This window comes from Podarcis liolepis, assembly GCF_965112155.1.
Source record: "Podarcis liolepis genome assembly, chromosome: 15".
In the NCBI taxonomy this organism is placed as follows: Eukaryota; Metazoa; Chordata; class Lepidosauria; order Squamata; family Lacertidae; genus Podarcis; species Podarcis liolepis.
Window position 1 is genome coordinate 17,105,746 of NC_139566.1, and position 26,982 is coordinate 17,132,727.

General features: G+C 46.3%; 2 protein-coding genes across 3 annotated transcripts; one reads left to right on the top strand and one right to left on the bottom strand.

Moving 5' to 3' along the window:
• Window positions 1-887: 887 nt before the first annotated feature.
• On the top strand, window positions 888-26,674 carry NAALADL1 (N-acetylated alpha-linked acidic dipeptidase like 1). 2 transcript variants are annotated; one of them, XM_083477922.1, is made up of 19 exons: window positions 888-2,035; window positions 3,294-3,466; window positions 4,535-4,656; window positions 5,844-5,966; window positions 6,531-6,720; window positions 8,039-8,132; window positions 12,650-12,757; window positions 14,521-14,606; window positions 15,151-15,270; window positions 16,469-16,554; window positions 17,519-17,582; window positions 18,765-18,832; window positions 19,207-19,301; window positions 20,130-20,220; window positions 21,196-21,277; window positions 22,402-22,575; window positions 23,578-23,668; window positions 25,272-25,364; window positions 26,477-26,674. In XM_083477922.1, the coding sequence occupies exons 1-19, from the start codon at window positions 1,821-1,823 to the stop codon at window positions 26,646-26,648; spliced, it is 2,247 nt and encodes a 748-aa protein (XP_083334048.1). In that variant the 5' UTR covers window positions 888-1,820; the 3' UTR covers window positions 26,649-26,674. The 2 variants fall into 2 exon arrangements, with proteins under 2 accessions (XP_083334048.1, XP_083334049.1); XM_083477923.1 differs by lacking the exon at window positions 22,402-22,575.
• Window positions 9,281-10,464, bottom strand: LOC310693848 (putative CENPB DNA-binding domain-containing protein 1; the record flags this gene model as incomplete). Its single annotated transcript, XM_083476234.1, has 2 exons — window positions 10,208-10,464; window positions 9,281-10,020 (listed from the first exon to the last, which is right to left on the bottom strand). Exon 2 carries the CDS (start codon window positions 10,001-10,003, stop codon window positions 9,281-9,283), a length of 723 nt encoding a protein of 240 aa, XP_083332360.1. The 5' UTR covers window positions 10,004-10,020; window positions 10,208-10,464.
• Window positions 26,675-26,982: the final 308 nt, after the last annotated feature.

Here is a 26,982-nt window from a genome sequence, read left to right on the forward strand (position 1 = left end):
CCCCAACAGATCTTGCTTCCCCATTCTCCTTCACAGGAAGAATTGGCATCCAGCCAGGTGAGGTGGGAAAAGCCCAACCATTTGTCTCTGTGGCAGCCTCTTAAGACACGTATGTCTCCGTACTTAACAGATTGGAAGATGGCAGGATGCCAAAGGATATGCTCTATGGGGAGCTGATTTCAGGCACCTGGCCAGTTGACAGACCATCTCTGTGTTACAAAGATGTCTGCAAATGTGACATGAAAGGTGGAAGCATCAATCCCGCCATATTGGAATCCCTTTCAGACGACCGCAGTGCCTGGAGATGGACATTCGAGTCTTGCATCCATAGCAGTGACCAGAGGAGGAATGACCGCTGGGAGGAGCGCAGAGAGAAGGAATGCCACAATGCATCTGCAGCAGCACAAGCGGACGCCTTCGTCAGCCCCAGCTGCAACAAAACATCTCCACCCTTTATCAGTCTCTACAGCCACAGTAGGCTCTGCAACCTTCCAATGGTTTGACTCCACCCACAAAGACACCCTCCTCCATTGTCTCCCAAGACAGATGGATGCCAACCACAAGGGTTAGTTAATGTTTCTAAATTTGCATCTATGCCTCTGCAAATATTTTGTACATCTTTGTGCTCCCCCCCCCCCTTTTAAGTGATGCTGGAATGGCCACCCTAGCAGGTAAGGGGAGCTGAACTCGCATGCCACCTTGTGCAGAAAGGAGGAATCTGCATCCAGCATTCCTCTAAGTCAGACTTTTATGTTTCTTTCTCCCCATCTCTTCAAATGCAAAGAAGAAAGAAAGGAAGGCTACTTAAGATGCTTACCTGGAGGACCTGAGCAACTGACTCTGGATCTTATTGGTCAGAAAGATGCAAGGGTCACTCTTCCCAGGAGAGGGGAGAGAGTCATTTAAAAACCTTTTAAAAGCTGAGCTGCCCTACACTAGAGCTGATAATCTTTGCTGCTTACTTGTGGGCAAACTGGAATGACTATAGCATGCGTAGGCAAACTAAGGCCCAGGGGCTGGATGCGGCCCAGTCGCCTTCTAAACATGGCCCATGGACCGTCCAGGAATCAGCATGTTTTTACATGAGTAGAATGTGTGCTTTTATTTAAAATGCATCTCTGGGTTATTTGTGGGGCATAGGAATTCATTCATTTTCCCCCTTCAGAATATAGTCTCCCCCCCCCCCAAGGTCTGAGGGACAGGGGACCGGCCTCCTGCTGAAAAAGTTTGCTGACCCCTGGACTATAGTGTCTAGGCTAGGATTAGCCCCGTTTTAGAGCCACAGAGCTCTGCTTAACTTTGAATTCTGTTTTTACCCACCTGCTTTCTCTCTCTCTCTTTTTTTGAAAAAATCAAGTTTATTAATTTGGCATGTGCGTGATTGCCAGCCTCAGGGTTTTAGAATCCGCATGTCCTTAGAGGCTTGGAGTTCATGCTTCTGGAAGTTAGGATCAGGATTTTTAGAGACCTGCAAGGTCTCTCGAGGTGCAGATGAGAATCGGAGAGCGCAGGCTGCCTTTGCACTCTGAGTAAATAACTGGGAAACACAGGAAGTGTTGGTCTCAGAGTTCCTGGGATTTAGGAAGTTTAGTGTGGGTTTGCCAGGGAACAATTCTTTATAACCCAGCTGTTCAAAGGGCACTTTGGCTGAGAGAAAATACCCTATCGCCCCATCATCAAACAGGGATAAAGACCTAGCAGAGCACTGGCCAAAGTGTCAGGAGGCAGCTCAGGAGGAATGGAATTCTCAGCAGGGGCTTGGCTCTGTCCTTGAGGCCACACAGCCGCCAGTTTCATTCCTCGACTGGTGCTAGGGAGGCATGGCTGGGTGTGGAGTGCGCTGGCAGTACATTCTCGGGGCTGCGCTCTCTGGAGCCCTGCTGCTTACCGCTGGGATCTTGTTAGGGCACTATGCGATCTACAAAGAACCCCAAACCCCGGAGTGGCTTCACAGCCTCTCTAGAGACCTGGACCCAGCTCTGCTCGAAGACTTCATGAACCAGGTGGAAGCCACACGCATTGGACAGAACCTCAAGTAAGGCTGGCGGAGGAAGAGGCAATGTCCTAAAGTTCTCTCTTTGTTCTGGGAGAAATGGGATTCCTTCCCAGGTCAAAGAGTCTAATGGAATGCCTGTACCTATGCATTCTCTCTAAAGATAGATTAGATAGATAGATAGATAGATAGATAGATAGATAGATAGATAGATAGATGTATTATGATTTTTGTGGACTAGAGTCCACTTCACCTTCCGAGGGGTGAAGTGTGCCAGGGTGCCAGTCTTAAATGGGGCATTCTGGGATCCAAACAGAAAGATGTCCTACTTAAAACAGGACAGTTGTGGGGTATGGAATGGGAGCTAAAACAAATTAAGCTGAGGTGTGTACATGCTCACATAGCACATGGTTATAATCAGCTACTGAATAGGAGTTCAGAGGGGTTGCAAACATAGGGGAACCTGTCAGGTAATGCACACCAGGTGAAGGCATCCCCACATATGTCTGGATTTTCAAAGGCAAAAATGACGCCCAGGGGTAATTTCTGAAATGTGGCACTTTGTCCTGGATCTTAGGCAAGTCAATTGAAAAATCACAGGTGGTTTAGATGTGGGGTTTTTTGCATTTTTGTGAAAAGAAGCTCAACAATTTTGGGGGTTTCCTAAATAAAGCTCAACCATTTTGCTGGTTTCCTTTAAAAAAAGCTCAAAAATTTGGAGGTCTTCCTAAAAAAACACTCAACAACTTTCAGGGTGTCCTGGTTTTTACTTTTTGAAATATGGCAGCCCTATCTAGGGTGTGTGCAGCAAGGGCCACTTGAAATGTAGTGGGGGAAATGATCTTACTGTGTTTCAAACTGCTAATGTGTACATTCCCTGCCCTGATTGGCTCGCTGGAGGAGTCTTAGACCCCTTGGCAAACTACGGTTCCCAGGATTCTTTGGGGGAAATGAAATGCTTTCAAGGTGCTTCAAATGCACCTTGTGTAGATGTAGCTGGTAACTGTATTGTGTGACATGAGGGAACGTAGAATCAAAAAATTGAGGAGCTGGAAGGGACCTCCAGAGTCATCTTGTCCATCCCCTTAAATGCAGGAATCACAGCTGAAGAATCCCTGACATATGGCCAATGATGCACGATCAGGAATAAAATAAGGATAAATTTCTTGTTTCAAAAGCTGGGGGGAAAGGAAGCTGTGGTTTTGGGAGGGACAAATTATTCCAGATTCCAAAATTTGCCCAAACTTCAAAGACCTACCCCACCACCAAGTCTGTCCTCCATTGCTCCCTCTTGCATTAGGGATCTGTCTTCCAAGCCCCACATGGCTACCACGAAGGGGGACGAAGAACTGGTGCAGCTGATTCTGAAAGCCTGGCGAGACCCCCAAACTGGCCTGGACAGCGCCACGGAGGGCCAGTACGAGGTGTTCCTCTCCTTCCCTGACCCACAGAAACCCAACTCTGTGGCTGTGGGTGAGTGCTAGGTAACGGGGTGTCATGTGGAATTTATGTTAGGCCCATTATCAGCAAGGCCTGTGCCATGTACGCAAGAATGCAACCTGACCACCAAACTGGTAAGAACTGGTCAAAGAGGAACCAAACGGCTCACTGTCAAAGTGAACAGCAACTCCAGTTATGGTACAAGGAGGGTTCTAATTCGTACAGTTAAAAAAATGGGTCGGGTAAATGTTTTCAAGGGTTGTGGTTGGCTGAGAGATGGTGGCAGGCTGGGGTGGCAGGAGGCAGTTGGGAAGAAAACAACCAGCTAAGATGATGTATATTTCCTGTATAGTGTGTGGCCTAATGGGAATGCTCTCTTGGACTAAGCAGGGTGTCAGGCTTCGGGAAATCGGCTTCCTCCCCCGTGGCAGTAAATAAGCAGATCAAACGAAAGGAAATTCTTACCAGTTAGTTTCTTTAACAAACACGGCGAGAGACAACAGAAAGCATCTCCCTAGAATGGCGGTGCTCCTAATTAAGGCTTCCCCTCTCCTCCGTCCCTATTAATCTGTGTCCCTCCTATGTCTTGTAATCTGAGCTTGCACTTTCTGTTCTAACACTCTCTGAGCTCCCCATGTCTTTGGGGATGGGGGTGGGGGGAGGTGGATGCTGTCCACAGACTGTGAATCTGTTAACCCTCTCTCTTCCAGTGTTTCTTCACCTAGTTGTTCCCCATCCAGTATTTCCCAGCTTCTGCCTTCTGAACTATGCCCCTCTGCAAACCACTGTTCCAAATCTATACTGTCCTCCTGCTCCTGGGAAGATTCAGGGTCAGGGGGAGGGGGGGGCTCCCACTATCTCTCCTCAGTGCAGTCCTCCTCAGAATGGTCCCTGACACAGGGTAAAAACCAAAAAGCCAACCAATGAGTTTTCAGAGCATATGTTTGGAATTGGGGAATGAAGACAAATTTGTGGGCCAAAACCTGGACACCAGGAAAAGGTGTGGAAATGAGTGAAGGTTGAGAGTGGAAACCACTGAAGGGAGAGGGTGGGGACACCTGCTACGGATGTTCTGATTAGATCTCCTCTTCTTCATACCAGTGATGGAAAATGGCAGCCAAGCCTTTATCTCCCGGGAGACAGAGAAGAATCTGACTGCGGACCAGGCCGACAGAGACGTTGTGAAGCCTTATGCAGCTTACGCACCTCCAGGGAACCCCAAGGTGCAATGCAAGGGCGTGGCCTTTTATCCTCCCTTATCTCTGATATCTTTATCTTATCTTCTGCTTGGAGTTTGCCCTCTTGATGGGCCAATCAAAGGCACCACATGATCCTCAGGGGGCCTTGCCCTCCTAGGTGTGTTGTGTCTCCAACAGAAAGAGGCTTCACACAGACTAGATACCTTCGGAGCACATTCAAAGTACATTTTCCACCTCAAAGAATTCTGGGCCTTGTAGTCTGTTCAGGGTTGTTGGGAATTATGACTATGCGAGGGGGAAACTACAGCGCCCAGAAGTCTTTGAGGGAAAGGACATGCTTGGAATGTGCTTTATGGTGCCAAAGGGAGATCCCAAATCTTCAGCTACCCTTTAAAAGTTTGTGGTGACAGTTCTATCTCTTTGTGTAGCAGCGTCAAAGGATGATTTCAAGGTATAAACCCCTCATACCTCATATCCTCTCCTTTCCAGAGAGGGAAAGTGTGAGTTGGCAGCTAAGATATCCACCTTTTTCAGTGTGTGAAATGTGTGTGACGCTGCCCAGACAATCTGGAGTAGCAGACATGGAAGTCTGATTCAGGTCCGTCTAGGGATGTTGGTTTGAGAGGGTGTGGGGCATTGCCTTGTCCAAGCAAGCAGGGATTTGAAGAAGAATTACAAAATGAGACCATTGTGGTGTTGTATGGTCTCCATTTATGTGCTTCATTTTTTTAAAAAAGCTTGCAGCACAGGCCTCTATGTGGTGAGGTCACCTTATTGATGATGGTGATGATTTACCTGCCCTTCACTCTAAGATCCCAGGGCAGGTGACATCAATTTAAAAAATAGTATTAAAAACAATTAAAAACAACTTACAATCACAGAAGCAAGGTGGGTCCTAGAAATATGCACCTCAAGTGTCAAAGAAAGAGGCACATATTCAACATTTTCCAGAACCTTTCAGGCACACCTCTGTGGGGAGGGAGTTCATCAGTTTAGGGGCCACTACAGAAAAGTCCCTCTCTGTGACTCTTACTTCCAAAATGTCCCTTTGTGTAATCTTGTTATGATGCCTGCAAAAGTATATTCAGCTTTCTATCTTTGTTCTGTGATTCTTTATGGTTTTTCTTGTTCGTGAGGCATTGTTTTTGAAAACTCAATAAGTACTTAAAAACAACAACAACAACCCTCTCTTTTTAAAAAAACCATTCCAGGGAAAACTGGTCTATGCCAATCAAGGAAAAATGAGCGACTACGAATACCTGGTCCAACAGGGCATTGATCTCAATGGCACTATAGCCATAACTCGCTACGGGGGTGCTGGCCGCGCAGACAAGGTAAACTGGGAGCTGTTCCTGTTCCCAACCTTCAGCTTTTGTGGGACATTTTGAAAGAACAACCCTAAAATCCAAAGTAGGGCTATAATTTTCTTAGGCCAACCAAGATACTGTAGAATAATGAGGAATTTTTGAGCTCTCCCTTCTTCAGGTAAGATGTTCAGCAAAGCTGGGTATGGGGAGGGAAAATGCTGGAGGATGTTGTTATTTATTCTTTTTTTAAAACAACAACAACAGCCCTGCCCTTCACCATCAGGTCTCCGGACAGGCTGCAGCAATTTAAAATTTAGTGTCTAAAACAGTTGAAAGCAAATTACAGTCAAAGTCCAACTCCTGGAATGTAGGAATCCCAGCTAAATAATCCCTGACATATGGCCAGCCAACCTCTCTTTCAAAGCTTCCAGTGATGGAGAGTTTCTTGAACAGCTTTTACCACCAGAAAGTTATTCCAAATGCTTAGCTGGAATTTCCTTTCTGACCGTTTGAATCCATGGGTTGGGTCTTCTGCTGGGCCTCTCGGGTCCCTGATGCACAAACACATCTGTCTGGATCTTGCCTTGACAGGCCATCAACGGTGCCAAATTTGGCGTGGTTGGGGTGGTGGTCTACACCGATCCTGGGGACATCAATGACGGCAAGGCTTCAGCAACAGAGACGTACCCCTATTCGTGGTACCTGCCCCCCTCGGGCGTGGAGAGAGGTTCCTACAACAGCCACTTTGGAGACCTGCTGACTCCTTATTACCCAGCCAAAGGTGAGGAGGTTGGGGTGGAGCAGCAAACACAATTTTAATGTATGCGCAAGAATCCGTGTTTGGGGTGAGGGGGGGTGGAGAGAGAACCAAGAGCCCACATGCCAAGCTGTTGCATTCCAAAAGCAAGGGATTGGACCCTGATTAATAAAATACACACGAGGCTTGACCAGCAAGACTCTGGGAGGAGGTGCCAATAATAATCCTGTCCACCCCTTGGCCCCCGTCATTTTATTCACAAAAGAACTTTTTACACAGTGTTCCTAAGAACCAATCAGATTTCCTCTGAGCATTTAAAAAAAAAACCATGTGGGACAAAGTCAGATCAGAAGAAATCCTTTTAACTACAGAAGACTACTTTGAGCATGCATACATATCTGAGAGTAAATAAAACAGGACTAAAGGAGGAATGCATTCAGCAAAACCCCGGAGGTCATAAACAGGCAGGAAAGGAAGGAAGGATGGCAAGGGAAGAGTATTTACCATCTCCTTGTGAACTCTCTTCCTGGCCCTTAAGATCTACCTAAAGATTAACAAACTATGTCAAATCTACCTTCTATCTTTATGACCCAGGATGCCTGGTGAAGCAACTGGCCTGTGTATTTAGAATGCTTATACGTGCCTGTCAGGCATAGAGAAAGCAAATGGCAGAGGTGCCGAGACTTGGGGGATTTGATCAGAAATTATTGTCAATGAATCAAGCCCAATCAACGCAATGCTTTCATTGCGGACACAATGGCTTGCTCCATATTTCATAATTCCTCATAGCAATCCCACCTGACCCCCACACTCTGGATATTTGCACCCCCCACACCAAGCAGACGTTATCCGGCAAGCAAGGAAGAGAGCGTGTCAAAGTTCTTTTCATGCCAGGTAATCCAACCAGACCCAGCAGGGAAACAGCTTTTAAGCTCCCCACCTTGCTTGGTGGGGCAAGGCCCTGCTCATCTGCAGGCTCTGTGAAGCTAGAGATGCTCGTGCGAAAGTTTGCAGGAACTTAGCCCCGCAAGATATTGTGAGAACATCCCAGAGACAACACACGGAGCAGGCTTTGCCCCGCAAGCAAGCTTAAAAGTTCTTTACGTGCACTGGGTAACCCTAAGTAGACCGTTGCAAAAAGAGCTTTTAAGCTCTCCTCCTTCCTTGATCTAACTTGTGGAAGTGGAAATGTTGGACGAGCCCTAAGATGTGATCGATTGATCATCCTGTACAGAGAAGGCTCCTGCCTGATGTCAACAGCCCCAGTGTGGATTGTGGGAGGGTCCTAACATCATTGGAAACAATCTCATCTTTCTTACCTTCTCCTCCTCTCTGCTTGCAGGTTTCACCTACAGGATTCCAGAGGACCAGATCACAGGGATCCCTCCCATCCCCACCCAGCCCATTGGCTTTGAGGATGCCAAGACACTTATCTGGTGGGTGGTAACTGTGGAGTAGGCGATTAGGGTCATAAAGGAGGGCAACGATGGGAAAGGACAATCCGGGGTATGCAAGGGTGTGTGTGTGTGTGTGTGTGTGTGTGTGTGTGTGTGTAAGCTCAGGCTTGGAGGGAGGAGCGTAAAATGAAATCCCACACAGATCAGAAGATGCTTAGAAATCTAGGTTTTGAGATTTTAAAATTCACACTTCAGAATTCAATTTGAGGGACAGTTTGGGAGGGAGGGGGGACTATGAATCTCAAATCTCGTTGGCTGATCTTTAGGGGGGGGAAGGTTATGTTCCAGTATATCATCCCCAAACCCCTCCCCTCATATTCAAGTAAGCTGCCATCTGCACATGTGAAATGGCTGTCTTGAATGTATACACCTCAACTTAACTGCAAAGTGAATGCAGCTTATGTTTTCAAATCAGACAGAAACTGGTGTCCAGGGGGAATGCATCCGACAGGGGCATTTCTCAAGAAATTGTGACTAACATAATTTGTGCCCCGTATACACCCATTTGACTACTTTGATCTGTGGAACTGGCACTGTTCAACGTACCACATAATACTCATTCTGCATTTGTAAGAAATTATTATTTCAGTGTGGTAGCCCCTACACTTTGGAACTCCCTGCCTATTGATATCAGGCAGGTGCTTTCACTGTGTTCTTTCTGGTGCCTGCTAAGAAAATTTTTGTTTACACAAGCCTGCCCAGATGTTTAGAAAGCTGATGCGAGTTTTAATCTGTTTTCAGTCTATTGCCGTTTTAACTTTTCGAAAGCCTTGAATTATTGTTAATTTTTCTCATTGATAATTTTATTGTTTTAGCTTTTTTTTGTAAACCACCTTGAGGTTTCTAAAGCAATGCAGTCAGTCAGTCAGTCAACACCAGCAGTGGGAGCACACTAGAACCAGAATAAGGGGTAATGTATACCCAACCAACAAAATACAGTGGTACCTCGCAAGACGAAATTAATTCGTTCTGCGAGTTTTTTCGTCTTGCGAATTTTTCGTCTTGCGAAGCACGGTTTCCCATAGGAATGCATTGAAAATCAATTAAGGCGTTCATATGGTCAAAAAAAGTCCAAACCAAGCCAAATTTGGTACAAAAAGAGTTTATTACGTGCTCGCTCTTTAAAGTCACACATACTGTAAAGAGCATTTCAAAAATTGAAGGAACAAGGAAACAATGTCCTGCACCACTGTTGACTCTGGTGCATCAGAGTCACTTGGTGCCACACAGTCCGGCCACAGGCTGCGCCAAGCGCAATTCAAATTTCTCTGGCTGATCCCGTCCAGCCAGAAGACCTGCTGTGGAACGTAGCCCTCCGTCGTCACAACCTCCAGGAACTCCGCTGCAAAGTCTTCAGCCGCAGGAACATCAGAACTGGCAGCCTCTCCATGCCTGACCACGCTGTGGATTCCAGATCTCGTCTTGAACCGGTCAAACCAGCCTCTGCTTGCCTTGAAGACTTCTGGCTCGCCTGAGGTTCCTGGCTGTTGCTGCACGAGGTCTGCGTGCAAGGCCTTGGCCTTCTCACAAATGACGGCCTCAGTCACTGTGTCCCCTGCACGCTGCTTCTCTTCTAACCAGATGAGCAGCAACTTCTCCACCTCCTCCAGAACAGCTGGGCGGTTCTTCACGATCCTGGTGACTCCCTTGGCTACATCAGTCACAAGGATCTTCTCCCTCATCTTCAGGATGGTCCCGATGGTCGATGGATTCCTCCCGTACTCCCTGGCGAGGTCTGTCACACGCATTCCACCGTCGTGCTTCCAGATGATCTCCTTCTTCATTTCCAGCGTAACCTTCTCCTTCTTCCTCTCGCCGGCCTCTGCAGCAGCAGTCTTCTTGGGCCCCATGGCAGCACAGCTCCTACCTTCCCAACCCCCCCCCAAAAAAAATCAGTGCTTCACATCCAAAAAATTCAAAAGCACCAAACCTCCCAGAAAACACACAAGCTTCCAGATTCTTGCAAACCCCTCCCCAACACCAAGTCCTTGAATTCCAAACACCCCAACCCAAAATCCAAAACCCCCCCAAAAAGTTTTAAAAGTTTAACTTACCAAATGGCTGCAAAAGAAGTTTTGGAAAAGCTTCAAAAATCACCAAAGTCTTCAAAAACCTCAAAAAAGGCTACCACACCGCGTGCTATGAGTTGCTCCTCGAAGTCAAGTCGCAACCGCACCTCTTCAAGCAATGTACCCTGGGTATTAACGGTTTTAAGAAAAAGGAAACAAACTTGCAAGACGTTTTCGTTTTTCGTCTTGCGAAGCAAGCCCATAGGGAAATTCGTCTTGCGAAGCAACTAAAAAAACGAAAAACTCTCTAGTACAAAAAGGGTTCTGGAGCTGATACAAGAATTTGGCCGGGTGGCAGGATTTAAGTTGAACAAACAAAAGACTAAAGTTTTGGGGAAAAACTTTACGCCTTTAGAAATAGAGGGGTTTCAGAAGGAAACAGAGTTAGTTGTGGTTAAGAAGGTGAAATACCTGGGGGTAAACTTGACGCCTAAAAATTTGAACTTGTTTAAGGACAACTATGAGAAATGTTGGTCAGAAGTTAAGAAAGATTTGGAAACGTGGTCGAGACTGAAGCTTTCCTTGCTGGGCCGAATTGCTGCTGTTAAGATGAATGTTTTGCCAAAAATGTTGTTTCTATTTCAAACCTTGCAGGTCGTGGACAGAGTGGAATGTTTTGGAAAGTGGCAGAGGGATATCTCAAAGTTTGTCTGGCAGGGCAAAAAGCCCCGAATAAAGTTTAAAATACTAACTGATGCAAAAGAAAGAGGGGGGTTTGCCCTGCCAGACTTAAGGTTATACTACGAGGCGGCAGCCTTCTGCTGGTTGAAAGATTGGATTTTATTAGAGAATACAGATGTCCTAGACCTGGAAGGTTTTAACAATTCGTTAGGATGGCATGCTTATCTGTGGTACGGCAAGGCAAAAACACATGGAATGTTCAAAAACCATATTGTCAGGAAAGTAATTTTTATGGTCTGGCTGAAATACAAAGACTTACTTGAAAGTAAGACTCCGAGGTGGTTATCACCAGTGGAGGCTAAGGCGTGGAAAAAACCCAATATGGAGACCGGTTGGCCGAAATATTGGGAACTAATAGAAAAAGTTGGTGACAACTGGAGGTTGCGGAGCTTTGAAAATTTAAAAGATAAGGTGCAAGATTGGTTCCATTATGCCAAAATTAACGAGGTTGTTAAGTTGGATAAAAAAATAGGATTCCAGGTGGAAAAATCAAAACTTGAGACAGAGTTGTTAGAACCAAAGACCAAGGTTTTATCGAGAATGTATAACTTGCTGCTTAAGTGGAATACACAGGATGAGACAGTCAAATCAGCCATGATAAAGTGGGCTCAAGACATTGGTCACAACATTATGTCTGAAGACTGGGAAAGGTTATGGACCACCGGTATGAAATTTACGGCATGTAATGCCTTGAAAGAAAACATTATGAAAATGGTATACAGGTGGTACATGACCCCAGTCAAGCTTGCTAAGATATACCATTTGTCTGATAACAAATGTTGGAAGTGCAAGGAGGCTGAAGGAACATTCTTTCACCTTTGGTGGACTTGCCCAAGAGTGAAGGCCTTCTGGGAAATGATCTACAACGAGTTAAAAAAGGTGTTTAAGTACACCTTTCCTAAAAAACCGGAGGCCTTCCTCTTGGGTATGGTCGGCCAAAAGGTCTTAAAGAAGGATAGAACGTTTTTTATGTATGCTACCACTGCAGCAAGAATTCTGATCGCTAAACATTGGAAGACTCAAGATTTACCCACGCTGGAAGAGTGGCAAACGCAACTGATTGACTATATGGAGTTGGCCGAAATGACTGCCAGAATCCGAGACCTGGGAGAAGAAGCAATGGAGGAGGACTGGAAAAAATTTAAGAATTATTTGCAAAAACTTTATAAGTTATATGAACTATAAAATGACGCATAATTTGAAATGCTAGCCCCAGCAATGAGAGTGCAATATTTATGAAATTGGATAACAATATTGAAGGGATCAAAGTTTAAATGTTAAAAAGGATAACACATTCTGTTTTTAGATTAAATGGACAATAAGGGATTTAAACTTAAATTGCAATCGAAAGTACCAAAGAAATACATGAAACAAGGTTACAATTTGCTGATAAATTTATTGTTGGGAATGCTTTGTGCGGGAGATGTGGGGAAGTTCGATGGAAAGTTGGAATAAGCTGTTGAAGGGTTCTCTTTATTTTCTTTCACATTTTTCTTTCTCTTTTTCTTCTTTTGTTCTCTGTCTGTATCTGAAAAAATGTAATAAAAACTATTTAAAAAAATAAATAAATCTGGCCTGTGGACGGTCATAAAACAAAACAAAACGAAAAACTCTTTCGTCTTGCGAGTTTTTCATCTTGCGAGGCATTCGTCTTGCGAGGTACCACTGTAGAACAGATGTGAGCTGAGGGCTAGGTCTTCTGGGATGGCAGCATTCAGTCTTCACCCTCCCCTCTTGCACTTGCAGTAACCTGGCTGGCAACCCTGTGGCAGAGGCAGCTTGGCAGGGAGCACTGGGCTGTGTCTACCATCTTGGACCAGGATTCAGACAAGATGGGCTGTTCTCCAATGCCAGGTGAGGGATGTACAAATTGGCCAGTCTCAGTTTCTCCCCACCCCCAGTATTCAGTTCAGCTTCTCCTACTATACGCAATTTTGAATGCAGTTTCACTTGACATCAGTAATTTTCACACGTTATCCTAGTGTACACATCCCGCCCGCCCCCCCCCCCGCACATTTTTGGTTAGTCGGAGAACTTCAGCGCAACATTCAGAGAAGGGCAGACTTCGAACGAAAGCTGTGCTTTGGTTCCTGCATTGTTCTGAGACTGTGAATGAGGATAAAGGTAAAGGGTAAAGGGACCCCTGACCATTAGGTCCAGTCGTGACCGACTCTGGGGTTGCAGTGCTCATCTCGCTTTATTGGCCGAGGGAACCAGCGTACAGCTTCCAGGTCATGTGGCCAGCATGACTAAGCCACTTCTGGTGAACCAGAGCAGCACACGGAAACACTGTTTACCTTCCTGCCAGAGCGGTTCCTATTTATCTACTTGCACTTTGACGTGCTTTCGAACTGCTAGGTTGGCAGGAGCAGGGACCGAGCAATGGGAGCTCACCCCATCACGGGGATTCGAATCGCCGACCTTCTGATCGGCAAGTCCTAGGCTCTGTGGTTTAACGCACAGTGCCACCCGCGTCCCGTGAATGAGGATAGGTTCCTATTAATATGCAAACTGAACCAAGTTATCCCCTGTGCCTCCATGAGGTATCCATGGAGGGTCATAAACAATGCAAGGGAGGTTCGTCATTCTATATCTTTATGCGGCAGGCAGAAATGTTCCTTTTCAACCAGGCCGATTAACATTATTCAGCCTTTTAAATGTGTTTGTGGGATGATGGAGTTATTTGTTTTGTTTTTCTTTTAACTATTTATTTGTGCTTTTACCTTGCATTTTTATCTTGTCACTGCCCTGAGATCACAGAAATTTAGAATTGTAGATTTGGAAGGGACACCAGGGGTCATATATTACAACCTGCTGCAGGTAAAAAGGTAAAAGGTAAAGGAGCCCTGGACGGTTAAGTCCAGTCAAAGATGACTATGGGGTTGTGGTGCTCATCTGGCTTTGAGGCCGAGGGAACTGGCATTTGTCCACAGACAGCTTTCCAGGTAATGTGGCCAGTATGACTAAACCGCTTCTGGCGCAATGGGACACCGTGAAGGAAACCAGAAAGCATAGAAACGCCGTTTACCTTCCTGCCAGAGTGGTACCTATTTATCTACTTGCACTGGCATGCTTTCAAACTGCTAAGTTGGTAAGAGCTGGGACAGAGCAATGGAAGCTCACCCCGTTGCAGGGATTTGAACCCTCGACCTTCTGATCAGCAAGCCCAAGAGGCCCAGTGGTTTAGACCACAGCACCACCTGCTGCAATGCAGGAATCTCAGCTAAAGCATCCATGACGGATGACCATCCAACCTCTGCTGAAAAACTCTCCAAGGAAGGAGAGTCCACAACCTCCTGGGGGAGATTGTTCCACTGTCAAACAGCTCATACTTAAGATCTTATGAGGAAGGGTTGTTATATAAGTCTAAACAAACAAACAAACAAACAAACATGAATCCTACTCAGGGTAGATCCATTTAAGTTAGGTCCATTAATTTCAATGGGTCTACTCGGTGTCACACTTGGTTGGAGACAACCCAGGGGGCCTCTCCTCTCTATCCTGCTGCTGTGAAGCAGGAACTTCCAGTGATGTGAGCAGCCCAGAGCCAAATCACCCATATAAATGCTTTCTTTGTGTAATTGGGTGATTCAACCTGGCTCTCTTTTGTTTCCTAGTGAGGTCCAGGTCAACGTCCATAACTACAGAAGGATCAACACATCTTCTAATGTGATGGGACTGATAAGAGGAAGTGTGGAGCCTGGTGAGTTGCCCTGGGCAAACAGATGCCTGGGGGGGGGTATGGGGGCACAGAGGGAGGCAGGGGCATCCTTCTGGTGGTGAGGGCGCACTCCTAGGGCAACCAAAAGCAGGAGTGACTCACCTATGAGGAAACATTGCGGCATTTGGGACTTTCCAGTGAAGAGGAAGAGGCAATGTGATAGAAGTTTATAAAAACTACACAAACCATGGAGAAAGTGGGAAGAGAAAATTTGGTCTCCCTCTCACAGCTCTACAACTTGCAGGCATCCAGTGAAGCTGGAAGACTCCAGTAAAGATAAACAAAAGCCTTTCTCCATACAGAACATGGTTCAACGCCGTGCTTTTCTTCTGGGTGTACTCACAGGCCCAAGTGTGTGGCACTGATAAAATATATACTCTGATCTAATATTCTTAGTTCCCACCTAGTTAGTCCCCCTGTCCTCTAGGGGGCGCTCCTGCCCACTTTGGGAGCTGCAGATCCATCCCTTTTCAGGCTCCCATCCAACATGTGCCCTTCTATGAGTTCCTACCCCTTCCTCCGCTAGATCGATACGTCCTCTATGGTAACCACCGAGACAGCTGGGTGCATGGCGCTATCGACCCCAGCAGTGGAACAGCTGTCATGCTGGAGATCAGCCGAGTGCTGGGGAAGATGGTGAAAGAAGGTGAGCTTAGGTCGGGGGCTGGGATTTTATTTTCTTTGGTGGGGTGTGAAACATGGCAACTCTAGGGGAAGGTCTGGTAGGTCCGGGGAGATCCACAGCGGCCAGTGAGTGGGCAGAAGTAGGTGGAGATTCCTATGTTTGCAAACTAGGCAGTATCCCAGCTAGTCATTTTATTTATTCCATGTATATCCTACCTTTTTCTCCAAGGGGCTCCATGTGGCCCACATGATTCCCTGCTCATTTAATCCTCACAATAACCCTATGAGGTAGGTTAGGCTGGGAGGTGTGGGATGGGTTTTAATAGGTAGGAGAGGATATATTAACTGCTCTCTATGTCTCCAGGCACCCACGTGTGTGGGTTGAACAGAGTTTCAAAATCCCATCCTTGGCAGCAAAATTTAAAGCATAGGAGTTAGGCTGTAAAACCTTGCTTTGAGCAAATCCAGCTACGAAGTAAGCTGGCTCTTCCTTTCCTACCCCACTTAAGATTCAGGCAACAACTTGGGAAGTAAGTTTAAAAATATAATTTACATATAATCTTGCATTAGTTCACAGCAAAGGCAGCAGTAAAAACTATGCAGGCAAAATACTTATATTTACAGGGCCTAAACCTTGAACAAATGGAGAGATGTCTGCATCCGATGCTGGTAAAAGGAAGAGAGAAAGAGAAACAGGAAATACCAATGTACTCCTTCCTCTCAAGGAGAGGAGGGGAAGTGACATCACACGGAGCCCTCTCTGTCAATTCTATTTCTATGGTCTTGGGTATCTGCCTATCAGCAGTAAAGCTCTGTGGTATTCACCTCTTCTCATGCTAACTAGCAAGAATGTGCATCTGTTAGGTTTGGTTGCTATCGCCCACAGGAGGCAGGAAATGGCCCAATGTCACTCAGTGAGCTTCATGGCCAAGTGGGAATTTGAACCCGGGTCCTAGCCTGACACTCTAGCCACGACACCACACAGGCTCTCAGAAGGAGAAGCAGGCTATGCAAAAGCAGCCAAGGAGAGCAAGGAGCAGGGCTGGCCAGGGGTGTGTGTCTTGGAGAGAGTCAACTGACAGCTAAAAAGAGAGACCCGTAGGGCTGCATTCAGCCTGTGGGTCTGAGGTGCCTCACCCTTACTCTAGAGGAGCTCCACCTCTCTCCAGTTTGCACATTCTCATTCAAGTGTCTAGGAATAATGTGTCATTTATTCTCAGGGAAGTGGCGCCCACGAAGGTCCATTATTTTTGGCAGCTGGGGTGCTGAGGAGTTTGGTCTCATTGGTTCTACAGAGTATACAGAGGTAAGAGGAAAGGAGGATGGATGGATGGATGGAGTAGGTGAGAGACAGACTGAAGAACAGGTGGTTCTGCACTGTGCATTTAATAATAAGAATAGTAATTTTATTATTTGTACCCCAGCCAAATTCAAAACACAATCCTAGCAATTTAAGCAGTCATGGCTTCCCCCAAAGAATCATGGGATATGTAGCTTGTTTATCGCGCTGAGATTTGTTAGGAGACCATTGCTCCCTTAAAGAGCCAGAGTTGCCAGAGTAGTTTAACAATCAACCCCTCTCCCTAAGTAACTCGGGAAATTGTAGCTTTGCAAGGGGAATACAGGTCTCCTTTCAGCAACCTTAACAAACTACACTTCCCAGGAGTCCTTGGGGGAAGCGGCATCTGCTTAAAGTGGCATGATTCTGCTTTAAATATGTAGCGCAGAGGGGGCTGAGTAGAGGTTGGAAAGGGATCATAGCTTGGTTGGGTGTTTTGTTGTTTATATTTGTGTCGGGGGCTTATGTACTTCAGTTCCCAAAACGTCTGACCTCAGAGTCAGGAATCAGGCTGATGCAAAGCAACCGCCTTTTATTCTTACTATAGGAATGGGGGAAAGGCAGACTGGAATCTGCCGGGTGACTTGTAGCCGATTGCCAAAGGTTCGGCTCCCAGTAGTTTAATGCCAATATAGCAAAAAACAAACACCCACACATTTCCCGCAACTGCCCCTTCCCTCTGGCAAATTAGGCTGCTGAAAGGAAGCTTGGGGTTGAAACCAGGAGTGGATTTGGGGGCAAAAGGATCTGGTCCTGAAAACAAATCCCTGATAGGAGCAGAGAGCCTCTCTCTATTGTAACTCTAAGTGCTTGTGACGACTTTGTGGTGCAGGGGTCTTCAACATGCACCATGGGGATTGTCAGGGGGTGGGCTGGAGACCTCACACTTGCGCAGAAGTTTCTTTGCTTATCACATCTCTCCGCCGCACAGGAATTTTATAGCAAGCTGCAGCAGCGCAGCGTGGCCTACATCAATGTGGACATTGCAGTCTTTGGTAAGCTCACCTCACCTTTCCACACTTTCAAGCTGCACTGACTGACTTATAAATTTGTTGTAGTTATAATGCCTGGGAGAGTGTGGTCTGAGAGGAGGGCCCTTGATGCAGCCCCCTGGCTGAAGAGAAGCAGGTTTGGGTCTGGTCAGGGCCTGGATGGGGGACCATGGATGTGAAAATCCCACCTCGTTCATTTTTTGAGGGAGTTGGGTATGTTTAGCCTGGAGAAGAGAGAAGAGAAGAGAAGAGAAGAGAAGAGAAGAGAAGAGAAGAGAAGAGAAGAGAAGAATGAGAGGTGATATCAGAGCCATCTGCAAATACCTGAAGGGCTGTCCAATGGAAGATGGAACAAGCTTGTTTTCTGCTGCTCCGGAGGGGAGGGCCCAGACTGATGGATTCAAACAACAAGAAAGGAGTTTCCAGCTAAACATTAGGAAGTGCTTTCTGAGGGTTAGAGCTGTTCAACAGAGACATGGACTCCCTTGGAAGGTAGTGGCCTCCCCTTCACTGGAGGTTTCCTCATTTTTCCTCATTTTGTTCTCTCATTCCAGATACAATGGTTCTGGCAGATAACATTACTGTAGTGTTCATTCTAGTGCATTGATGTCAAGGAGTCTATAAAAAGACTTAAGAGGGAAAGAGAGAGGGCACTGGGGAGGAAATCAGCGCAAAAATGTATATGCTAAACTGTTTGCAAGAGGCTCAGATAAGGGGCCGTAGATTATGCTTGTTTCCCAACTTGATAATAAGAACATTTGGATCATTTTTTTTACTGGCGCTTGTGAAGGGAAAGAGTCAAACATAAACTGCAGTATGACTGCAGTATGAATCCAAGGAGCAAAATGGCTCAACTTCCGCCGTCATAGAGTTTTAAGGCCACAAAAGCTCTGGTCCAACTATACCCAACTGAAAGGCCTGTGGTATCAGATTTTCATTGTCTGATAGTTGTTTACACCTCCATCATTTCCTGCCCACCCTTGCCTCTTGGCACCCTCCCAGGTATTCCCCCCCCCCCCGGACGTCCTACCCACTTTGGGAACCAATGGTCTACACACTGGCAAAAGCTGAACTTACCCCTGTCACACAAGGCACAGGAGCCTTACCAGGCAACAAAGGGGGAACCCTACTTGTGCCCTGGGGTCAGGAGAGCTCCCCCTAATGCTTCTCTTTCTCCTTTGACAGCCAACGCCACCTTGAGGGCTCAAGGAACGCCACCTGCGCAGAGTGTCATCTTTGCAGCTGCCCAGCAGGTAACTTGAAGAGAATGGAAAGTCAACTCCAAAATAACAGTCTCTGTGTAGGAGACACATTCTCAGTTTATTTTTCAGGGAAACAAAGGCTATTGGGGGGTCACTGGCCTTACATTTGCAAAACTGGAGGAATGATCATGAGCACCACACTCATTTTATTAGGGGGAAAGGGACGGCCGCAGTCAGTCACACCTGCAGCAGCTTGCAAATCAAAATAATGAAGTCAATCCAGCTTTGCAGCCTGAAAGGGGTCTTGGGCTTCAGAGCATCCTTGCAGAAGTGAGACCCCTAAAGGCCATCCTCCTCCCTAAGATGGGTTGTCATGAAATCTGCTCCATTTCTGATTGGGGGGGGGGGGTTCGTTTCCCTTGTAGGTGAAAACCCCAGCTGCAGATTCTTCCCTGTCAGTCTATGATAACTGGAAGCAACACTTCAGCCGAAACAGTTCAGTCTATGGCGTTATCCCCAGGTAAAACGATGCTGTGAATGTTTTCCTTTCTTAACAGCCCGTGGACCCCCTCACATTCACAGAGTTCCTCTAACCAGTTCCTAGACCAGGTGTGTGGATGGGAACCGCTGGTTCTCCAGAAGTGGCTGAACTACAACTCCCATCATCCCTTCCCATTGTCCATGCTTGCTGGGAGCTGTACTTTTTCTCCTTGGTCAATCGCTTTAATGTATACAGTGGTGCCTCGCAAGACGAAAAGAATTCGTTCCGCGAGTCTTTTCATCTTGCGATGTTTTTCGTCTTGCGAAGCACGGTCCGTTGCAACTGCGCCTCTTCAAGCGGCTTTTTTTTAAAAGCGCGAGACGTTTTCGTCTTGGAAGCAAGCCCATAGGGAAATTCGTCTAGTGAAGCAACGCAAAACCGGAAAACCCTTTCGTCTAGCGAGTTTTTCGTCTTGCGAAGCATTCGTCTTGCGGGGCACCACTGTATATACTAATATTTATTTACAAAGGTGGTCTATTTTAGTGTATCATTTTTACAAAAAAAATTTACATGGGTTGTACCCAGCTAAGTTCTACTCAGCTTACTGATATAATAGACTTAAATTCGTCAAGCCCATTGATTTTGAGTAGGACTTTACTGGGGACAACTCGCGGTTAGGGTGTGTATATGATATATTCTCTGGTATTTATTTATAAAGGTGGCATCTTAAAAAAAATATGCATTGCCGTTTATAACTGGCCAACCTGCAGTGGGGAGGTTTTTGTGGGTTTGTTTCTGAGGGTTCTGTGTTCGAGTCTCTGCTTCAAGAGATGCTTCCCCGAATTACTGTCTTCCTCCCCCATTCAGCTTAGGGTCTCTGGGTGCTGGAAGCGATTACGCCTCTTTCATTCATTACCTGGGCATCACATCCATGGATATTGCTTACACCTACGACCGGGTAAATTGTAGCCCTGCGCTTGTTGGAATGGTCAAGGGGCAAAGGGAGCTGGGAGATCCAGCAACAGCCCTAGGGGCACGGATTTCCCCTCTCCCTGATCAGTTCTTAAAATTTATTGATTCAAAGTATTTTTCTCCTGCTGTTCAAGAAGATCTTCTTGTAGAGCAGCAACTGCAATTAATCAACTTAATCAACAAACAGTAACAATGCAAAAATACCGTATTTTTCGCTCTATAACACGCACCCGACCATAACACGCACGTAGTTTTTAGAGGAGGAAAATCTGTAGGCATGCCACCCGTAAGCATTCCCTGCATAACACGCACAGACATTTCCCCTTACTTTCTAGGAGGAAAAAAGTGAGTGTTATGGTGCAAAAAATACGGTAAATAAATTGCAATGGATCGCTTTACATTTTAAAACACCCGAAACCTTTTTTAAAAAATCAGTTCCTAAATAACAGCAGCCAGCTGGTACAATCTATAAACACTGTCCAATAAATACTTCTCATCAATCAGATTTGCCCAGTGAGGCTGCAGCAATGGACCCATTCATCTAATCAAAACATCAAACCCCAAACCTATTATGGCTTGTCTGTTCGCTGTGAGTTTAGACACCTCTTAAGATATCACAACCAAATTTTGTGTGATTGTTTCCGAGATCAAGGAGCAGCTTTTCATCTATGTTTGGATGCCATTTTGAATCAAGATGGCAGACTGGACCTTTCAATATTGCTCTGATTGTATCCAAATTTTGTATGATGGTTCCTGAGATTAACGAGCGGGATTTCCTCTTTGGTTTGAAACCAATGGACGCCATCTTGGATCAAGAAGGCTGACTAAGCCTTTGAAAACTGCCCTGACTTTAACCACAGATTTGAAAACTGAGCTGATTTCTTAGAATTCCTAAGCAATGCTGGGGGGCAAGGCTCCTGCTAACCACATGATATGACCTTCCCTTCTTTCATTTGTCTAGTCCAAGACTTCGGCCCGCATCTATCCAGCTTATCACACAGCCTTTGACACTTTTCACTATGCAGAGAAATTCATTGACCCAGGTGAGGGGTGAGGGTGGAAGATGAGAGTCAGCGAGAGAGTAAATCAGGGTTTGTTAAGGGTGCTGGGAATTGTAGCTCGGGGGTGGGGGCAAACCACAGTTCCCAGGATTCCTTGAGGAAAGTCCTGTGCTTTAAAGGTATGTTGTCTATGCAGCCTAGAACTTCTCAGGTTGCCTTTGCTTCTCTCTTGGACTGTTGGGGCAATGGTTGGCAGCCATGAGAGCTACCTCATGTTTATCTGTTGCCTTAGCTGAATTTAAAGTACAGTGGTACCTTGGTAGTCAAACTTAATCCATTCCGGCAGTCTGTTCAACTCCCAAAACTGTTCAGAAACAAAGGCACGGCTTCCGATTGGCTGAGGAGCTTCCAGCACTCAATCAGAAGCTGTGGAAGCCGTGTTGGACGTTTGGCTTCTGAAAAACGTTCGCAAACCGAAACACTCACTTCTGGGTTTGCAGTGTTCGGGAGCTGATTTGTTCCGTTTGATTACCAAGGCACCACTGTATTCAATTCCAGCATGCTTAGGAGCATAACGTTCACACCTTAAAGGGTCAATAGCTGACCAGAATATACTATCTGTTTCTGTGGAGAGCAGCAGCCTGTCCTGTTTTTGCAAAACAGCGTAAATGTTGTTTGACAGTGAGGGGGCAGGACTGAAGATTTGGAGATATGCTTCAGAGGTCCCGACTATGGGGAGCCCGGAAAAATTAATAATTAAAATTTGGATTACAATTACAATGTCTTTTTTTATTTTAGTTTTTTGTTTTTAATTAGATTATGATGTGGACACGCTGATTGGCTGTCTTCATTGGAAAATCAATAAAAATGATTTTTAAAAAGTTGTTTGACAGTGGAACAGTCTCCCTTGGGAGGTGGTGGACTCTCCTTCCTTGGAGAGGTTTCTAAGCAGAAGTTGGGTGGCCGTCTGTCATGGATGCTTTAGCTGAGGTTCGTGCATTGCAAGGGGGTTGGACTAGATGACCCTTGGGGGTCCCTTCCAACTCTATGGTTTTATGAGAGAGAGAAATCCCGGGGACTGTACTCGCTGAGTCCGCTAAGGCTGGGCACAGGCCGGTTTGCTCTGCTGCTGCTGCGTCTGAGGAAATTCTCTTGCCCCTTCCCAGGGTTCACCAGCCACCAGACTGTGGCACGGACAGCTGGCAACGTCCTGATGCGCCTGGCAGATGCCTTGATCCTGCCGCTCAACGTGAGCGACTACGGCGAGACGCTGCAACAGATGTACAGTGTTGCCAGAGAGGCGTTCCAGGCAGACCTGACCCATCACAACATCTCGCTTGGTGAGACGGGTGGGAATGTGCAGGATTACAGGCTGGGTTAGTGGGCAGGTGGCCTGCAGGTAGGATCGCCAGGTGCAAGAGAGAATAAGGGGCCCGCCAGCCTTTCCTTCCCTTCATTAAGGGGTGTGTGGCAATTAGGGGTCATTAACTTGGATAAGGACTGGGGTTTACCCAAAGCGGGGGTAATTAATAAAAGAATCGGCTGGATCTCTAGATCAGGCATAGGCAAACTCGGCCCTCCAGATGTTTTGGGACTACAGCTCCCATCATCCCAGTGGTCAGGGATGATGGGGATTGTAGTCTCAAAACATCTGGAGGGCCAAGTTTACCTATGCCTCTCCTAGATCCAAAGTGTGGGGCTAAGCACACTCTTCAGCATGAGAAAGATCCCCAGCAGCAGAGTTTTAAGGCCATAAAAGTAATCAGCAGTGTGAAGCATAAGGAATATAGGCTGTTAGTCCTTTTAGATATCTTGCTTAGTCCACTTACAGTGCTTCCCTACTCTGCCCCTCTCGCAATGACAGACCACACCATTAGTAAGTTTAAATGCTTTACTTACAAAGCTCCAAAGGGTCAGATTCATGTGTTGTCCCATGCAGCAGCATGAAGAACACAGGTAGAAATATTGGGATGTGAAATACCTCTAAGCACACGGTCTGAGCTTGTAAAGGGCAAGCTCAGGCACATCCTGTCTGCTTGGTGAAAGGTTAAAGGAGAGCAAACAAAGGAGGAAACTTAACTCCCTTCCTTCCAGGTGAGGGCTTACAGTTCTGTGTTCTTAACCCCTTCATGCATTAATGAGCCCCAAGCTTGCTAGTTATATTTGACTGCAATTTTCCACAGTTTATAGGGCTGAAGTTTAGCCGCTAAACTGAACACCACTGCTTAGGAATAATAGGCTGCAAATGGAACTATGGGCTTGTCTACTCAGGGTAGAGGCTAAACCTGACCCTTAGCTAAACCCTTAAAGCCACTGATCTGTTTTGCTCTTTTGCCCTTCAGATCCACTCTGGGCCGCAATAGACCGTTTCCAGGCCGCCGCTGCTGGTCTTAACCAGCGCATAGCAAACCTGAGAGAGGAAGCAAACCCCAGGTGAGAGTCTCCTCTTCTGGGGAACTTTGTACTATACATGCATATAGAAGTATTTGAATATGGCAGATTTATATAGTAATCTAGAGTGTACAAGTTGTCTCATAGCCACTAATCTGAATAACCCAGTGATGATGCCCTCTGGCCAGTCAGTGAGAGATGTTATGGGGCAGGGGCTTATTGGTAGTGTCTCCGCATTTGTGAAATTTGCGCTCCAGGAAATGTGATTCACCTCTTGAGATTTTTTAATGTGTGTTTCAGTGTGCATTTGATTTAGTTGCTGTGATCCGATTACTCATTCTTAGGGGATATTAATCTGATGTTTCATACATTTTTGTAAAAACAAAAACAAAAAACTAATGTTTTCAACAACTCTGTAAGGTAGGCTGGTATTGTTAACTTATTTTATTTGCTTGTTTATGAAAATATTTATAGACCATTATTTCATAAAGAATATCAAAGTGGTTTACAACAAAAATACACAAAACTATATAGTAAACACCATACTAAAAGTTTTTAAAGAGACATCAATTAACCATTGGGGATGGATATCTTCTTAATTGTCTGCATAGGCCTGGCAGATTAGAAAAGTTTTCAGCAGGCATTTAAAAGTTGGCACAAAAGGTGCCTGCTGAATGTCTAGGGGCAGAGAGTTCCACAGGACTGAGCCAATGACACAAAAGGCTCGGTTTCTTGTTGTTGTTGTCAAATGAGCCTCACCAACTTGGGGAATGACCAGTGATGCCCCTGCAGATGATCTCTGTGACTGAGCTGGGACAGAAGGATCAGGCGGTCACTGAGGAACCCTCGACCTTAGTCGCTCAGGGCTTTGTATTATTATTATTATTATTATTATTATTATTATTATTATTACCCTGCCCATCTGGCTGGGTCTCCCCAGCCACGCTGGGTGGCTTCTAACAAAGTATTAAAATACAGTGGTCTGTTAAACATTAAAAGCTTCCCTAAACAGGGCTGGCTTCAGATGTCTTCTAAAAGTCTGGTAGTTGTTGTTCTCTTTGACATCTGGTGGGAGGACATTCCACAGGGTGGGTGCCACTACCGAGAAGGCCCTCTGCCTGGTTCCCTGTAACATGGCTTCTCGCAGTGAGGGAACCACCAGAAGGCCCTCGACGCTGGACCTCAGTGTCCGGGCAGAAAAATGGGGGTGGAGACACTCCTTTTGTAAGTGAATACAAGGACCTTTATCTTGGCTTGGTGGTGGGTGAGCAGCGAATGCAGCTGTTTTAACAAGGATGCCATGTGTTCCCATCAGGTCAGGGGCTCTCATCAGCAGTGTGGTTGAACTTCCAAACCAGGCCCAAGGGCAGCCCCACACAGAGCACATTGCAGTAGTCCTGCCTCAATGGATGGATTACAGTGCATCAGGCTATCCCTGTCCAGGAACAGCTGTAGCTGGCAAACCAAACCAAACAGCACTCCAGGGTAGTGCTTGTTCCTGAGCAAACTTGGCTTTCACATAGCAAACCAGCTCTGTGAAATTTTGCTGTGGGGCTGACACATTCTACGATTGGCCCCAAGACGGCTCTTAGCCCAACCCTCTTTCTCCCTCCTCTTTCTCCCCCCACCCCCAATTTCCTGAAAGCCCCCTGGACGTGCGGATGGTGAATGACCAGCTGATGTTGTTAGAAAGGGCCTTCCTGAACCCCAGAGCCTTTCCGGAAAAGTATTACTACAGGTAAGCAATACCAATGGACCGGCTATCTGGCTTTCGATGTGTGATTCACTTGTGGAATTCACTGCCACAAGATGGCAGTGGTGCATAACCACTGAGATTTTGTGTTTTAACTTGCTTGCTTATTTTAAAAAGGATGGGCTAACTGGGGCCTCCAGTGTCAGATAAAGTGGACTTGTCAATGTCAGGCAAGAACCAAAGAGCAGGAGAGGACTTGCTCATGGCTTCCTTGAGCAGTGGTGGGAAACTTGTAGCTCCCTGCATCACTTCAAAAGCCCTTTGCAAGCGATCAGTTACTATCTGTGGCAAGAGCAGTCTGCCCTCACCCTCTTGGCCACCTGCAGGGTGGGTGGGAGGGGGGGGAGAGAGAGAGAGAGAGAGAGAGAGAGAGAGAGAGAGAGAGAAGGGGCTGACTCCAACCAGTTTTTGCCGTGCCTCCTATTGGCTGCAATCCCACCCACCACCGGCATGCTACCCCTGATTGTTGCTTCCAAGGTGGTTTACATAAACTGTAAGGTAAAGGTACCCCTGACCATTAGGTCCAGTCGCGGACGACTCTGGGGTTGCGTGCTCATCTCGCTCTATAGGCTGAGGGAGACGGCGTTTGTCCGCAGACAGCTTCCTGGTCATGTGGCCAGCATGACTAAGCCACTTCTGGCAAACCAAAGCAGTGCACAGAAACACCGTTTACCTTCCCGCCAGAGTGGTACCTATTTATCTACTTGCACTTTGACGTGCTTTCGAACTGCTAGGTGGGCAGGAGCAGGGACTGAACAACGGGAGCTCACCCCGCCGCGGGAATTCAAACTGCCGACTTTCTAATCGACAAGCCCTAGGCTCTGTGGTTCAGACCACAGCACCACCCGTGTCCCATATAAACTGTAAAGCCATGAAATAAAAACCATATTAAAAATAAATAAATCAGAAATCAGCTAACTTGTTATGGAAAAATGCATACCTCATTGCCTGCGTAGACCTGGCAGGATAGAAGAGTTTTCAGCAGGTGTTTTAAAAGTTGGCACAGAAGGCGGCTGCTGAATGTCTAGTGGCAGAGTTCCACAGGGCTGCACCGATGACTCTGAAGCCTCAGTTTCTTGTTGTTTTTCCTCATCCAGCCACGTCATCATGGCCTCTCGGTCATCTTCTCTGGCCACCTTCCCAGGACTTGCTGATGCCTACGATAACGCCAAGGAGGACGGCCGGTGGGGTGAGGTTCACAAGCAGCTCACCATTGTAATCCAAGCGATAGAGAATGCCGCCTCTATCCTGGAGCCTGTGGCTGAATAACAGGGATGATAAAATAAAAATAATAAGAGAAGCAGTATGTTCTATTCCTCACTGACTTACTTCGTCCACCCTGTTTTTAAAGTGGTTTTGTGGGTCATGAGTTTGTCTTATCATTGTTTTGTTTTTCTTTGATGCCTGTAAGCTACTCAGGGGATACTCAGAATGGGGCAGCTTGAAAATTGTACCAATAAATAAATAAATGCTTTGCAAGACTTTGAACAATGTTGTAATTGGTTCACTTACATAATCTCTCCAATCCTTATGACAGGGGTGGCTTTATGGCTCAAAAACAGCACTTTGAATTGGACCCAGAAACTAATTGGCAGCCAGTGCA

Bases quoted from the DNA above. Each gene is read 5' to 3' on its own strand.
- NAALADL1 (XM_083477922.1), top strand. From the start codon at position 1,821: ATGGCTGGGTGTGGAGTGCGCTGGCAGTACATTCTCGGGGCTGCGCTC. The intron at 20,221-21,195 runs GTAAATTGTAGC...TCATTTGTCTAG, and splicing joins TTGCTTACACCTACGACCGG to TCCAAGACTTCGGCCCGCAT. The intron at 23,669-25,271 runs GTGAGAGTCTCC...ATTTCCTGAAAG, and splicing joins AGAGAGGAAGCAAACCCCAG to CCCCCTGGACGTGCGGATGG.